This window comes from Sphaeramia orbicularis, chromosome 20, assembly GCF_902148855.1.
Source record: "Sphaeramia orbicularis chromosome 20, fSphaOr1.1, whole genome shotgun sequence".
Taxonomy (NCBI): domain Eukaryota; kingdom Metazoa; phylum Chordata; class Actinopteri; order Kurtiformes; family Apogonidae; genus Sphaeramia; species Sphaeramia orbicularis.
Genome location: NC_043976.1, coordinates 24,125,540 through 24,138,928, shown reverse-complemented (window position 1 = coordinate 24,138,928; position 13,389 = coordinate 24,125,540). Strand labels below are relative to the sequence as shown.

Below are 13,389 nucleotides of genomic sequence, written 5' to 3'. Positions count from 1 at the left end.
TATCCGATCCGGAAGTACAGTGTATATATAAAGTCGTGCTTTTATTTTGAAATTCAAAGACGTTAACTAAAGAAGTAATTATTGTGATCTTTACGCGGATGGAGTAAAATAATTGACAATAAACACATATCGTATGCCACCGACAAAGTAAAGGTGGTGTGTTTATAGCAGCCTTAGCCATTATATTATCAATGTCACAGTTATATCAGGAGGGCGTCGTGTGAAGTTTGCGGTTGCTGACAGCTGTTTCGACACGCAGAAATGGAGCATATCCGAACGCCAAAGGTAGCTAACATTTACAGCTAATTGTAGAGGATGGGATACAGACAGCAGCTCGGCCTTGTCTTTGGGGCATTTTCTCCAAGATAATTTGTGGTTACATTTGCTGCCCGTAATCGTTCAGCCCGAATGTGCGTCAATAAATCTTATAGCATGATAGCTAGCAGGTGTCGCGAACAGCTCGGAGTGCCATACGTGACGAGCATCAATGAGCTGTTTGTGTTTTTCACTCGTAGCCTACGGCAGAAGCCAGGGCTCGGACTTAGTACTCTTTTTATTTACACGCCCTATTATTGATTTATTTACACTCTATTGCCAACCAGACAGTGCATCTAGGGTGATAGATATCTACAACTATATAGACGTAAAATCAAATAATGATGGAGCTATCCGCTAATCGGACTCACTGTACAAGGTTTTACGATGCTGGTTGAACAGAAAAGCACTTTAAGGAGTTGTTTGTAAATCTTTGAAGTATTAACTAAAACCAATCGTTTATGTATACCATTTATCATACCAGGCCGATAGTGGAAAAACACACAGATGTTGCACTGCAGGCCTAGCACAGCATGTAACACTAGCATCTGATGGGGATTTTATTATAGGCATCATTTCTGTAAATAAGATTAAAAAAAAAAAAAAGAAAGAAAGAAACAACATGCAACCAGAAGTTGGCAGATCCAATTACTTTTGATCCTATGAAGTGAGGACGGTAGTGTTAAGTCAACACAGACCCACCTACAGATTAAAGATCAAACCCTAGCAGGACTGTCCCGCAATATAATGAAAGCCTGAGGAGTTAAGAGGCAGGACATATGCTGTCAGTCTGTCCAAGTGTGTGTGTATGCATGGGCAGGACAGTGAGAATCACATTTCTGCTTTAAAATTATGAACAGTGTACTGGGATTAGGTGGGTGTGATTGTGTGCAGACTGGGTGTGGCCGTAACAGGTTGTTTGCATTTATAAAGCAGCAGAGGAGGACATTGTCACTCTTTAAAATCATTTAAAATTTATGTGCATCTTGGCCCAGAAAGCTTTAATGTATGTAAGTGAGTGTCTTGTAGTTCTTCCATTGTATAGTAAATAACTTGATGCCGTTTTAAAATGAAAACAAACTTCATCTAGATTGTTTGGGAGTGTCCATTTATAAAGAAAGGTGTGTCAGAGGTGTGTGCTGGTTTCTGTATTTTAAATACTGCCTGCCACATTTCCATTTTATAAAAAAATATTATTGCTCCTATAAGCAAATGACTGTCTTTTAACTCTGTTATTCACTCTGACACACCGCTGACTTCCTGTATGTGCCAAGCCTTTGTGTCAGAAATGGTGGTTGCTGGGAGACACAGATAGGCCCAGTCATTTCATCATATCAGAGAAGGACAGGAAGACGGAAACAAGAGAGAGGATGTCAGCAGGAGCAGTGTTACTCTGATGAATCATGGATTTGGACCGTTAGCAGCAGCAGCAGCAGCAGCTAACAGTCCAAATCAAGTGGTTCAGTAGCGTTAGTCTTGGCTACTTTTGCAGGATGCTAGTTTTTTGTTATCTTTCTTTAACACAGTGCCAGGGAGCAGGATCCAACAGGCAGGTTTGCAGTTGTATTCAAAAGTATATGAAAACAACTTGGAATACATGTTTGTCAGGTTTGCCACATTACAGATACAGATAAATGTGTTTAGCAACATCTAGAAACAAATAATGCATTAAAATGCACATGCAGTTATGAAGTACGAATCCTAAATCTTCTGTATGCAAACCCAGTGTATTGTGAGAGGTCCTACTCTAAGACCACCAGGAATTCTAATACTCGTGACTCTTTATAGCAGACTCCTTTGACTTGTGACTTGAGTAAATGTTCTACTTGGACAGTGGGTAAAAGAGTTGGAAAAGAGGTTGACTGCTAAATGCTGGTAAGCAGTGGCTTTATAGAAATTGTAAAACTGTTATAGACTGACTGACTAACCCCATTTGTCAGGCTCTAATGTCTTCTCTTTCTCTAAAATGCATTCATGACTTAGTTATGTCCCGAAAACAAAGTGGCCTGAATTACAGTGTCTGCTCCAGCCACTTGCAGTATGTTTCCTGCAGACATCATTTGTTTAATTTCTAAACAGTACAGGCTATAACACCTTGAAACCCCACCCAATAGGCTGCTTAATATTTGGATTTGTTGATTGCATGTGTTTGCAGGTGGAGCAGGTGCGGTTGCTGGATCGCTTCAGCAACAAATCCACGAATGGCACACTTTACCTTACTGCAACACATCTCATTTTTGTGGAGAGCAGCTCTAACAACTTGACCTCTGCTGCACAGGAGATCTGGGTGAGTACAGTCGTTCTGGTAAATGCATTCAGGCAGAAGTCCAGGTATGATTCACCATGCAGACATATATCAGTGTTAACGCAGGTCAGAACAGGTATCTCCTTATTTTTGTGTAACTGACAATACAAAATAGTATAGCTAAATAGTTCATAAGCTGTTCATTTTACCTACACTGGAATAAGTTCTTGTATACTGGAAACTTCCATAGTTTTCCCTTAGTCCACACCTTAAGCAAGGCTAAGATTCTGTACATATCAAATTTTTGCACTCATGTCTGACTGCATACATGCATGCATGCGTCATGCAGAGAATCTGCAAGCTTGAATGTGGCAAGAGGAAGTGTGACAGAGGCTCAGAGATCTAATTACAGTTAGTTATCCAGTTTGTGTGTGTTTGTATGTATGCACTTTCAACCTCCATCTGAAAGAGGTACTGCTACAGCACCTGGAAAAATGGGTTAATGTCCCAAAGCAGCATTAAGTACAATAGGGCTTCTTATTGACTCATAGTCTGCTTTTTGTTAAAGCAAGATTTGGCACTGTTGGGCACTGAGAGACAGGTGAATAGGAATTGGTTCCTCAAGGAGAGAGAGAATCTTACCTTACCTCTGCAGTTTCAAAGTGTTCATTGTTAATCTGTGATGCCAACCAGATGACACAGGATCATTATCTACAGGTAAACTTTTAAGGTGCTGTTTTTAAAATGATTTTACTGTTGGGATTTTCACCCAGAATTAGCCATCGTCATCCATGCGCAACACCGTTTTTATATTTGTCTATGGGTAGAATGTTTTGGTAGTGTTTTGTCTTCTCTGCAGTGGTTGTTAGATAGTTATAATGCTGGTTTTAACAGATGATAACATAGCTTGTCCTAAAATGCTTTGTACAGCAGAACACGGGCCATGACCCTCCCCACCACTTCACCACCACAGCACTTCCTGCTGCATGTGCTGAGAAGAGGGAACATTTGCTTTCCTCTTTGTTTTTTTGGTCTATTCTGGTGTGACTTGGACTTTTTCTCATCCTGTTAGTCAGAATGTGCTGCCATATGTCTACAATTGGCAATGTATTTGGATCCAGTTTTCAATTAGTCTGTGAGAGTGATATTTTGCCTCATTAAATATTAAGTAGTGTATGAGTTATTATCTGTCTCAAAGCTATAGCAATCAGCATTTAGCCTGTTTATATGTGGGTGTGTTTTTGTACCGATGTCTGGGATAGGATCAAGGTTCAAGGTTACTTTATTTATACTTGTGGGTAGATTTGCTTTGCAGAAAAAATATTGCATCTGGCATTCCATTACAAAACACACTTTGAAACTGACAGGCAGGTACTTGGTCGAGTGTCAAGACAAAAAGTGCTCAGTGTGCTGCCATTCACCAATATAGCAGTAAAGATAAGTAAAAAGATAAGATAAATAAGATCAAGATATAAATAAAATGCAATAAAACACAATAAAAAACCTTAGGGAAATAAAAAACAGTCTCAAGGATGTTGCATTTTCATCATTTCCAGTTTTCCAATCCAAAAAGATCCAGCTGGAATTTCATTTGTGCTCACTGGATATGATAATGTACCAAATTTAGACCTCTCACTCTCTTGTTGGGAACATTTCTGTTATGAAGTTCTTCTGAGACTAGGCTGATAAACTGAAACATGTCACAGCACATGTGTAATATGCAAATGGATGTTTATATTCAGGAATGTTAGATTAACACCAGATATAAAGCAGGCCATATGTTAATGTAACAATCTCTCTACCCTTTTCCTCCCTTTGTAGATTTTACACCATCATATTGCCTCGGTGGAGAAGCTGTCCCTGACCACCACAGGCTGTCCGTTGGTCATCCAATGCCGTAACTTCAGAGTGGTTCATTTTGTTGTTCAGAGAGAAAGAGACTGCCATGACATCTACAGCTCACTGCTGCGTCTTCTACGGCCTGGTTGGTTTCTGCATCTTTGTAATTTCTGAATTTGTCCATATATTTCAGTGATCTACACTAGATACTGTCAACCTATTCCCATTACTGCTACTGCTCACATGAAGAGGTTACATCATTTGCATGGGATGGGTTCCAAATTTGGTACTTTTTATTGGTAATGACCAAATTCCATCAGTACTACAGAGTATTGATTCACATAAAGTCAAATGGTACCACATTTCGGTACTGGAACGCATCCTTGTGTTCCAAGTGTCTGGGAGAGAGTGAAGGACTGTCTGCCTGATACGATGACGGCATTGGATGCACAAGAGCATGATTACGTCAGTGGCGGCTTGATGAATACAGCAAGCGTAGCGGATAGAAAGCATTTGAGGGTGTGGCTCCATTTTGCCAAACTTGATGCAGACTCTGCTCACTACAGTATCTGTAATGTTAAATGTAAAGCCAGCCACGGCAACACCTCAAACCTGAGAAAACACTTCAAACAAACATAATCTACTCTTGAAGACTGAGGAATGTACAATGTTCAAAAGCTCCAAAGGAGCGCAGGCTATGACTCCCACACCAGGCACAATCACTGCACCTGCAGCAGCTGCCGGCTCCTCACCTACAGCCAGCATCAGGGGAGAAGAAGTGGTGTAAAAAAAAAGTCAGTGTGGAGTGGGCTCGGCTCTTGCCAGAAAAAGTAGATATGTTGGTGTTCCTGAAAAAGAACTGCTGAACATGTGCAGTACAGTTCATGCTAGAGGGAGTTGTTTGTTTTAGTTTGTAATAGTTTAGTTTGAAAAATGTCATATATGTTATATTTATTTTGAAGTTATTTGCCCTCCCTCACACACACTTTTCTCAAGTTTTGTGTTATGTTATTTCACTTGTGATGTTGAGAAATAAATATTCAGAATTCAGAAGTTTTTATTAATTTTTTTTTTTTTTTTTTAGACAAAATGCCGTTAATCATCGCACATACACACAAAACACGCAAAAAGTACTGAAAACAGGTACCATTGTATACCAGTACCAGTTTCTGGGAACCGAGTATTAGTACCACATCAGTTTAAATGTGAAAGGTACCCATCCCTATATTCAGTGCATCAATAGTGTTTACATACTAATGTCTAAGGCTGTCTCTGTTTTTTTTCTGTACAGTATCCTATGAGGAGCTCTATGCGTTCTCCTACAACCCAAAACAGAATGACCAACAGAGGGAGGAAGGATGGCAGCTCATCGACCTGGGGGCAGAGTTTGAGAGGATGGGTGTCCCTTGTGACCAATGGCAGCTTACTGATGTCAACAGAGACTATAAGGTAGATAACTGATCATGTCCTGTATAACCATTTTTTACTGCCATTTCATGTTAAAGCTGTTATAAAGCTGAAAATATTTTCTCAAAACAGCGAAACTCACTCTACTTGAATGTATGTTAAAAAGGATCACAACTTTGTGTTATGTGCATGTTATTGAAAACATGTTACATTTACACATGTTTAAAGCTTAATAAATGAGAAAAAACAAATTCTCTCATCAGTAAAAATGGAATACACGCTAGGTTTTCATATCAGATTCATTGCCACAAGTACAATTATCAATTTCAATATAATATAGTAGGGCAGTTCTTTTAACTCAGAATTTTATTAATCTGGTGTTTCTGTGTAACCATTAAAGAACAAGTGATGCCAGGCACAGCAAACCCGCCCCTCACACGTATTGTAGCTTATTTTGGCATCAATCCAGCTGATGTCATCATTTCTGTGTGTGTGCTGATGTCAGCATATCAATTGCCTCTATATATGTGCCAAGTTTGAAGTAAATTGAGACAAAATGTATGTTTTTATTGACATTTGAAATTTTGCCCATTATAAGTAAATGGTGGGAAAATGATTTGAAAAATTTATTTTAAAAAAATTGAACTTTGACCTACTTTTCCCAAAATATAACCACATCTATTCTGGGTCACTGGCAATCTATAAACCCAATTTGGTATGAATCCAACCAAGAGTTTTGCTGCTACAGACATGTGAAATTTCTCCCATTATAAGCAAATGGGGAAAAAAAAAGATTACAAAAATTGATTTAAAAAAAAAAAAATTGGAACTTTGACCTACTTTTCCCAAAATGTAATCCGATCTGCTCTGGGTCACTGGCAATCTATAAACCAAATTTGTTTGGAATTGAACCAATAGTATTGCTGCTAGAGTGCTAAGAAAAAAAAAAAAAAACGAACCAAAAACAATACCCCTTGCTTCCCTTTCTGGGGGCAGGGTAATAATATCTGTATCAAGCGCCTCTATGTTTTGGCTTTTCTTTAAAAGTAGCTGCACTCAACTACAAGTATTAGTGTGAGTATGCTTGTATGTCCACAGGAGGGCGCAGGAGCTCCATTGTGTTGACATACCATGAGCTCTTCGAAAGTTTTTATATTTTGCCACACATTTGTTACCAGCTTGGGGATGATGTTTTGTGTATTTGTGTGGTTTTCCAGGTTTGTGAGACATATCCACGGGACTTGTATGTTCCCATCACAGCCAGTAAGCCTATCATTGTGGGGAGTTCCAAGTTCAGAAGCAAAGGACGCTTTCCTGTTCTTACATACTTCTATCAAGAAAAGAAGGTAAAGTGCTGTTGTTTCTGGATTTGTTTATGTAATAATGTTGAAGTGCCTGAAAGAGGCATAAACAATACAATCTTCATACTAATGGAAATGATGAAAAGGACAGATATTCACTTCCCTACTGAACTGTACCCACAGTATTCAATGATTTTCCAGTAAAACGAAACTGAGTGCTCTCTTTCTTTACTATTATGTTCAGATGTTCAATGTTTAGATTTAGAAGACTCCTATTGTTACATTATAGGTTAACCATGTGTTGTATGCATTCATATTGCATGATATTTTATCTGCAGTGTTTTTTTATTTTGACCCCTCAGTTCTGATCAGTTTTGTCTGTTTACCCTGACAGGCGGCAGTGTGTCGATGCAGTCAGCCTCTCTCTGGCTTCAGTGCGCGATGCTTGGAGGATGAGAGCATGCTGCAAGCCATCAGCAAAGCCAATCACAACAGTCGATTTGTCTATGTCATGGATACTAGGCCAAAGGTAAAGTATCCATAAATAAGTACAACTGAATCACCTTTTCAAGAGAATTTGACATGAAGAATTGCAATGAGTTTCTGTTTTTGATGTTCTGTCCTGCAGTTGAATGCTTTAGCTAACCGAGCAGCTGGTAAAGGCTATGAGAATGAGGACAACTACTCCAACATCCGCTTCCAGTTTGTAGGCATTGAAAATATCCATGTCATGAGGACAAGCCTGCAGAAATTACTTGAAGGTACCATGTTTTTTTTTTTTAAACTATGAAAGGTACATTAAATGGGTAGTTTGGTTGTGTGAGTTGCATATCTAAAGCTGCTATGCTACCTACTGCTATCAGTTAGCATGGCCCCATTAGAAGTAGTGCTGTATAACTGGCATAGAAACAGAGTGATGCACTGCTGAGGACAGGACCAGGAGCAAAAAAGGGTATTTTAGCCACTTAAAGGCCTTACCTGGAGAAAAAAGGAAGGTGAAGTGTATGTTATATTACACTTTTTTTGACAGCATTACTTGCCTTGAGATGGCACTTTCTAACTCTGCCTGATGCTGTTCATCTTGGGGTACTTATGTGCAGGAATAAAGTGCACTCTACATTTGAAAAAAAAGTAATATTAACAGAATGACTGTTTAATGTCAAGTTAAAGCAGTTTTTCCTCTTGGCCCTGTCCTCAGTAATGCTTTACTTCTATACCTGAACTCCTGTGTTCTTCTCCAAAATGGGCCTGTAATGACTACAATCTACTGTAGGAAACACACTGACTCTGTGTAAGTACCTTAGGCAACCTCAGTGCAGAAAATCTGAACTGCCTCTTTAATAGAAAAGAGCTGGAAGAATTAATCTTAGTACTTGTTCCCTTGTAAAAGCTTGTCAGTTTTAGGAAAATATACATTTAAACAGTTTTGAAGGAAACCTAAGTAATAATTTAACTGGTGTGAATGTAAACGTGTATGTTGATGCTAAATATTATTTCTAAACCTAACCAGAATCTTGTCTGTCTTTGCAGTGATAGGGACTCGGTCTCTTTCCATGGGTGACTATCTGGAAGGTTTGGAGAGTAGTGGCTGGCTGCGGCATATTAAAGCCATTGTAGATGCAGCTATCTTTCTTGCAAAGGTAACTGTATCATGTGCTTTTTGAGTTTGTTTCTCCAAAATAGTAAATGAAGGTACATTAGCGTGAGGTGGAGTCCAATTTATATTTAAACCATGATTTTTTTTTTTTTTTAGTCAAATACTGATATAGAATATACAGTGAGAAGGTGTAGTAAGAAACTGAAGACTCTGGGAGTATTTACACTGGAAACATTCATTGCAACAAGCCATTGCTCAATACAGGAGATTGAAGAATCTTGTTCCGATTGCACTTCCCATTGTACAAATATAACTCGTTAGTCATAGGTCCATTTTACAGGATGGAGTGAGTGTCTTTCTCCATAATTCATCACTTAGTGTAAACACTTATAACCTAGCTATAACCTAAGCCTAAAGTAAACATATGGAATGACGTACATACAGTATGCACATCATTTAAGGAGACGAATGCAAATAGGCATGGTCCAATATGCCTAGAAACCTTAAGATGCAGACCTATTGACTTTAGATTCAGATAGAGAACAGAGTGTAAAGCAGAAGTCGCACACCATAACCTACAATGAGGGTAGAATTTAGCATTTCTGTAACAAATATCACTAAAAACTCACTTTGCTTTAATAAATGTCACTATGGTATGAGGTTTCTAATGTTCTTTTACACATTGCTATGTCCTCTGCTGTTTGACCTCTCAGGCAGTGACAGTGGAAGGAGCGAGTGTATTAGTTCATTGTTCAGACGGATGGGATCGAACAGCCCAAGTCTGTTCACTGGGGGCGTTGCTCATGGACCCTTACTACCGCACCATCAAGGGCTTCATGGTAACCTCTGCTAACACATACACAATTTGTTAACACTGTCTGAATGCTACATACCTTTTCTTAGCACTAACAAACTGAACTGAAAACGTATCTATTTAAGAAAGCTTATAATTGATAATATTATGATTTTTTTTTAATTTGTTCTTTTCTGCTGTAGCACTCTGAGATTCTCTGAATGAAAAGTGCATTATAAATAAAATCTTTTATCATTATTATTATTATTATTATTATTATTATTATCAATCACGTCTTCCAGGTGCTGATAGAGAAGGACTGGATTTCTTTCGGCCACAAGTTTGCAGACAGGTGTGGTTTTAACTGAATAACTGTAGTTCAAAATGCTGTCTTGTGTATGTAATTTGTATTTTAGTTGTCTGACAGTTTGTGTGTGTTTCTGTAGGTGTGACCAGTTGGATGGTGATCCAAAGGAGGTGTCCCCTATCTTCACTCAGTTCCTGGAATGTGTGTGGCAGCTTAGTGAGCAGTTCCCACAGGTATTTTGTCTTATGTTAAGTGGGGTACACACATAAAGATAATCGGGCTGTTTCTGTCTCAGTTTTCCCCCTTTCCCCTAAGATTGTCTTGTAAGATTATCCTGAGGTCTGAGGTGTGTTAAGAGTGAATTTGTCCCGATAATCAGCTCCAAAACAGGTCAGGGCCGACAATCGTAAATATTAAAGTTGTTCAACATTTATGACCAAAAGTCTTCGTGTGTGGGGAAAGCCGACAACTCCTGAATCGTGACTCTGTGAATTGTGTTGTGGAATGGAATGTAGCCAGTCAAGAAACGAGCTGTGTGAGGAAGAAGGAAGCAGGCATAAATAAAAACAAGCATGTCAAACCTGAAACACAAAGTTTGGTGGACCTCAGAAATTTGGGATTTTTCTGTCAAAATAGAACACCATCATTGCCTCCTCTTGTATGTCCTCTTCCATGCTGTATGTCATGTTTTCCGGTTGTTGCTATGTTTCTTCTTCGTTTCTGTTCGATCAAATTTGATCACGTGAGATTTCTGGCTTGAAGGACTAGATTCTAGAGCGGTGGTGGGACAAAATCGTTATGTGTGTGGTGTGCTGTGTTGAGATTATCACACACAGTATGATCAAAACTGTTCAGTGCCTAATTTTTTATCTTAATATGTGGCGTCTGTAGGAGATAAAAAAAATCTTTTCAGATTTAGAAAATCCTTATGTGTGTACCCGACTTTTGCTACACATTTTATGATTAATGCAGTGGGTAATCATACTTCTATAATGTTAATCCTCTTTTCAGGCATTTGAGTTCAGCGAGTGGTTCCTGCTGCAGATCCATGAACACGTCCACTCCTGTCAGTATGGAAACTTCCTTGGCAACAATCAGAGACAGAGAGAGGAACTGCAGTGAGTGTTAATGTACATGTATTGGTTTAGATTTGAAAGCCAGTGGTGCTTCTGAAACTGGTTCCTTACTTCTGTAGGCCAGAGGATACATATTCAGTAGTTCTAAAGGAAATATCTGCTTCAAATAGCACATATATTTGGTGACTAATACCAAACCCCTCCATAAAATAGGCCGTCTTTGTGGAAAAAGCAATCCTGAACCAACACTAACAGACATTTGTAATTGCTTTGCATGGCTGCGCCTTTAAATATTTGCATTTGTATTGTTGTGTTGAAATTGTCTTTGTGCTGCACCAGGGTCATGCAAACAGTATTAATGGATGGTAGTTGGGTACCACAGGTCATATGACAGCCATTCATTCCAACTTAGTTTGCTCTTTGTGCATTAATGAAGTAGAATAATAGTCTCACACTCACATATAGCAGATTCATACACAAAATTCTCACTATTGCAATAAAAAAAGGTTTAAAATGTTTTCTTGTGTTCCAGGCTGAGAGAGCGGACTCACTCACTGTGGGCGTATCTCCTGAGTGAAAAACAGAACTACCTAAACCCATTTTACAGCCCTGCTTATTGTGAAGCACATCCAGTGCTGGAGCCTTCCACCCTGCCCTACCATTTCAAGTCAGTACAGTTTCACGGAGGCACCTGTGGTATTTTATGCATTTTCTCTGCTATTTAAGGAAACATATCTCTGTCTTTGTTCTTTCAAGGTTCTGGAGAAACATGTATCACCAGTTTGATCGGTCCATGCACCCACGTCAGTCTATTTTGAAAACTATTCTTACTCTGAGAGAGAATAGTCACAAAGCAGAGAGCACATTGCAAGCACTGGAGAATGTGAGTGAACACTTAAATCTTTGTGGATGATTTTTAAAGTTAACACAGATCACAGTGTTTCATACATTTGGTCTTTTCCCAAAAGAAGGGCAGTGTTTAGAATTATTTTTTTAATCTTATTAACCCATGGTCAGGAGTTAATGATCTCATGTGGAAACAATGTTGTTTCTCTCTCATGATACTGGAGAAATAAATGGCATAGAAAAGAGCCACCATTGTTTTCGGTTAAAAAGATAATCACCCTCTTATGATAAAAATTAATTCCTCTGTTAGGATGAAAGAAAATAACTGCAATCAGCTGCTCTAACTTCCATAATTTTTATTTCCCAAAAACTACAGAAAGGATCTCTATTATGTGACTAATTAGATTCATCCGATGACATGCCCTCATTTCAGAGGTTTTGTACATTGATTGAACTTCTTTGTCTATTGACTCTTGTCCTTTTGTTTTTCCAGAGGCTTCATCAGCTTGGCGTGACGCCCCTCACAACCTCTGACCCCCCTGCACATCCCCCCACCAGAGATCAGCGCACCAACTCTAACAGCCTCCCACCGCGCCCTGACTCCCTCATTCTGGGGGCACCTGTCAACCACAAAGATGTGCAGGGGCAGGATGATGAGGACGAGCAGGATGAGGTTGGCGAGGAGGCCGTGGAGAGCACGGACATGGAGCGGACAGTAGAGGGCAGCAGCGGCACCGAGAGCAGGAAGCAGAGCTATGGAGAGCTGGAAGGGACATACAACAACGAGCTGGCCAAAGAAGAGCCAGCTGTTGTCAGTCTGGAGTTTGGAGTGGCACGCATGACCTGCTGAGACCAAACAGGGGGATTGTGGGATTGGGAGGGAGAAGGTGCGACTGAATGCAAAGGTTTACTGAATGTGTGTGTGTTAAGGGAGAAGTTGGTATTCTGTATGTGGCTATATGCTGATTACGCAATGGCCCTAAATGGGCAGAGTGGGTGAAGTGTCTGTGTAGTGTAAATCTCTATGGAAAGCCTCATTATGTCATATACTGCACCTGTAGGAAAAAGCTTGTTTTTTTTATGAATGTTAAAGAGCACTATTGAGAATTAATGAATAGAATAAGAGAATAAATTCAACTGGATAAAGGTCTATAAGGTGTTTTAATTAAATTCTCTTCCTTTATGGGCTGGGATTTTGTATGTTGCATGTATTCATGTATCCATGGACAGAATTAAACAAATTTTCTGTATGGTCCTTATATTCCCTATAGCTGCCTTTCCTAAACCTAGGATGACTACGTGAGTGACCAGTTTTTACTGGGCTACCAGATGATGAAGTAAAATACATAATAATGATATTATATGTTAATTCATTTCCTGAACTGAATACAAGAAAAGATCACTTTTTTGCTCATGTGGGGCTAGTAAATTAAGGATTGGAGCAGGTGAGAAATAGATTGGAGTTTGTTTATAGTGTTGTAAAAATGTATGTACGCTTCGTGAGGTAGAAAAACCATAACATTTATAATTGTGTCTTTTTAGATGAAATATCAATGAAATTATGGCAATTCATGGTGTGTTTTTGTTAATTTTTGTCTAAGAAAGATACCAAATGTCTTTTTTGGGGAGTACCTTAGCCTCTCAAAGTCTTGTATTAAAATGA

At 39.1% G+C, this 13,389-nt stretch overlaps 1 protein-coding gene across 1 annotated transcript; it reads left to right on the top strand.

Annotated features, from left to right (window-relative positions):
• The first annotated feature begins 91 nt into the window (after nucleotides 1-91).
• Nucleotides 92-12,981, top strand: mtmr6 (myotubularin related protein 6). The gene is made up of 15 exons (XM_030123731.1): nucleotides 92-285; nucleotides 2,471-2,602; nucleotides 4,382-4,544; nucleotides 5,691-5,848; nucleotides 7,024-7,152; nucleotides 7,502-7,636; nucleotides 7,736-7,868; nucleotides 8,638-8,747; nucleotides 9,418-9,543; nucleotides 9,800-9,849; nucleotides 9,944-10,037; nucleotides 10,816-10,922; nucleotides 11,413-11,547; nucleotides 11,637-11,763; nucleotides 12,220-12,981. The coding sequence occupies exons 1-15, from the start codon at nucleotides 262-264 to the stop codon at nucleotides 12,574-12,576; spliced, it is 1,980 nt and encodes a 659-aa protein (XP_029979591.1). The 5' UTR covers nucleotides 92-261; the 3' UTR covers nucleotides 12,577-12,981.
• Nucleotides 12,982-13,389: the final 408 nt, after the last annotated feature.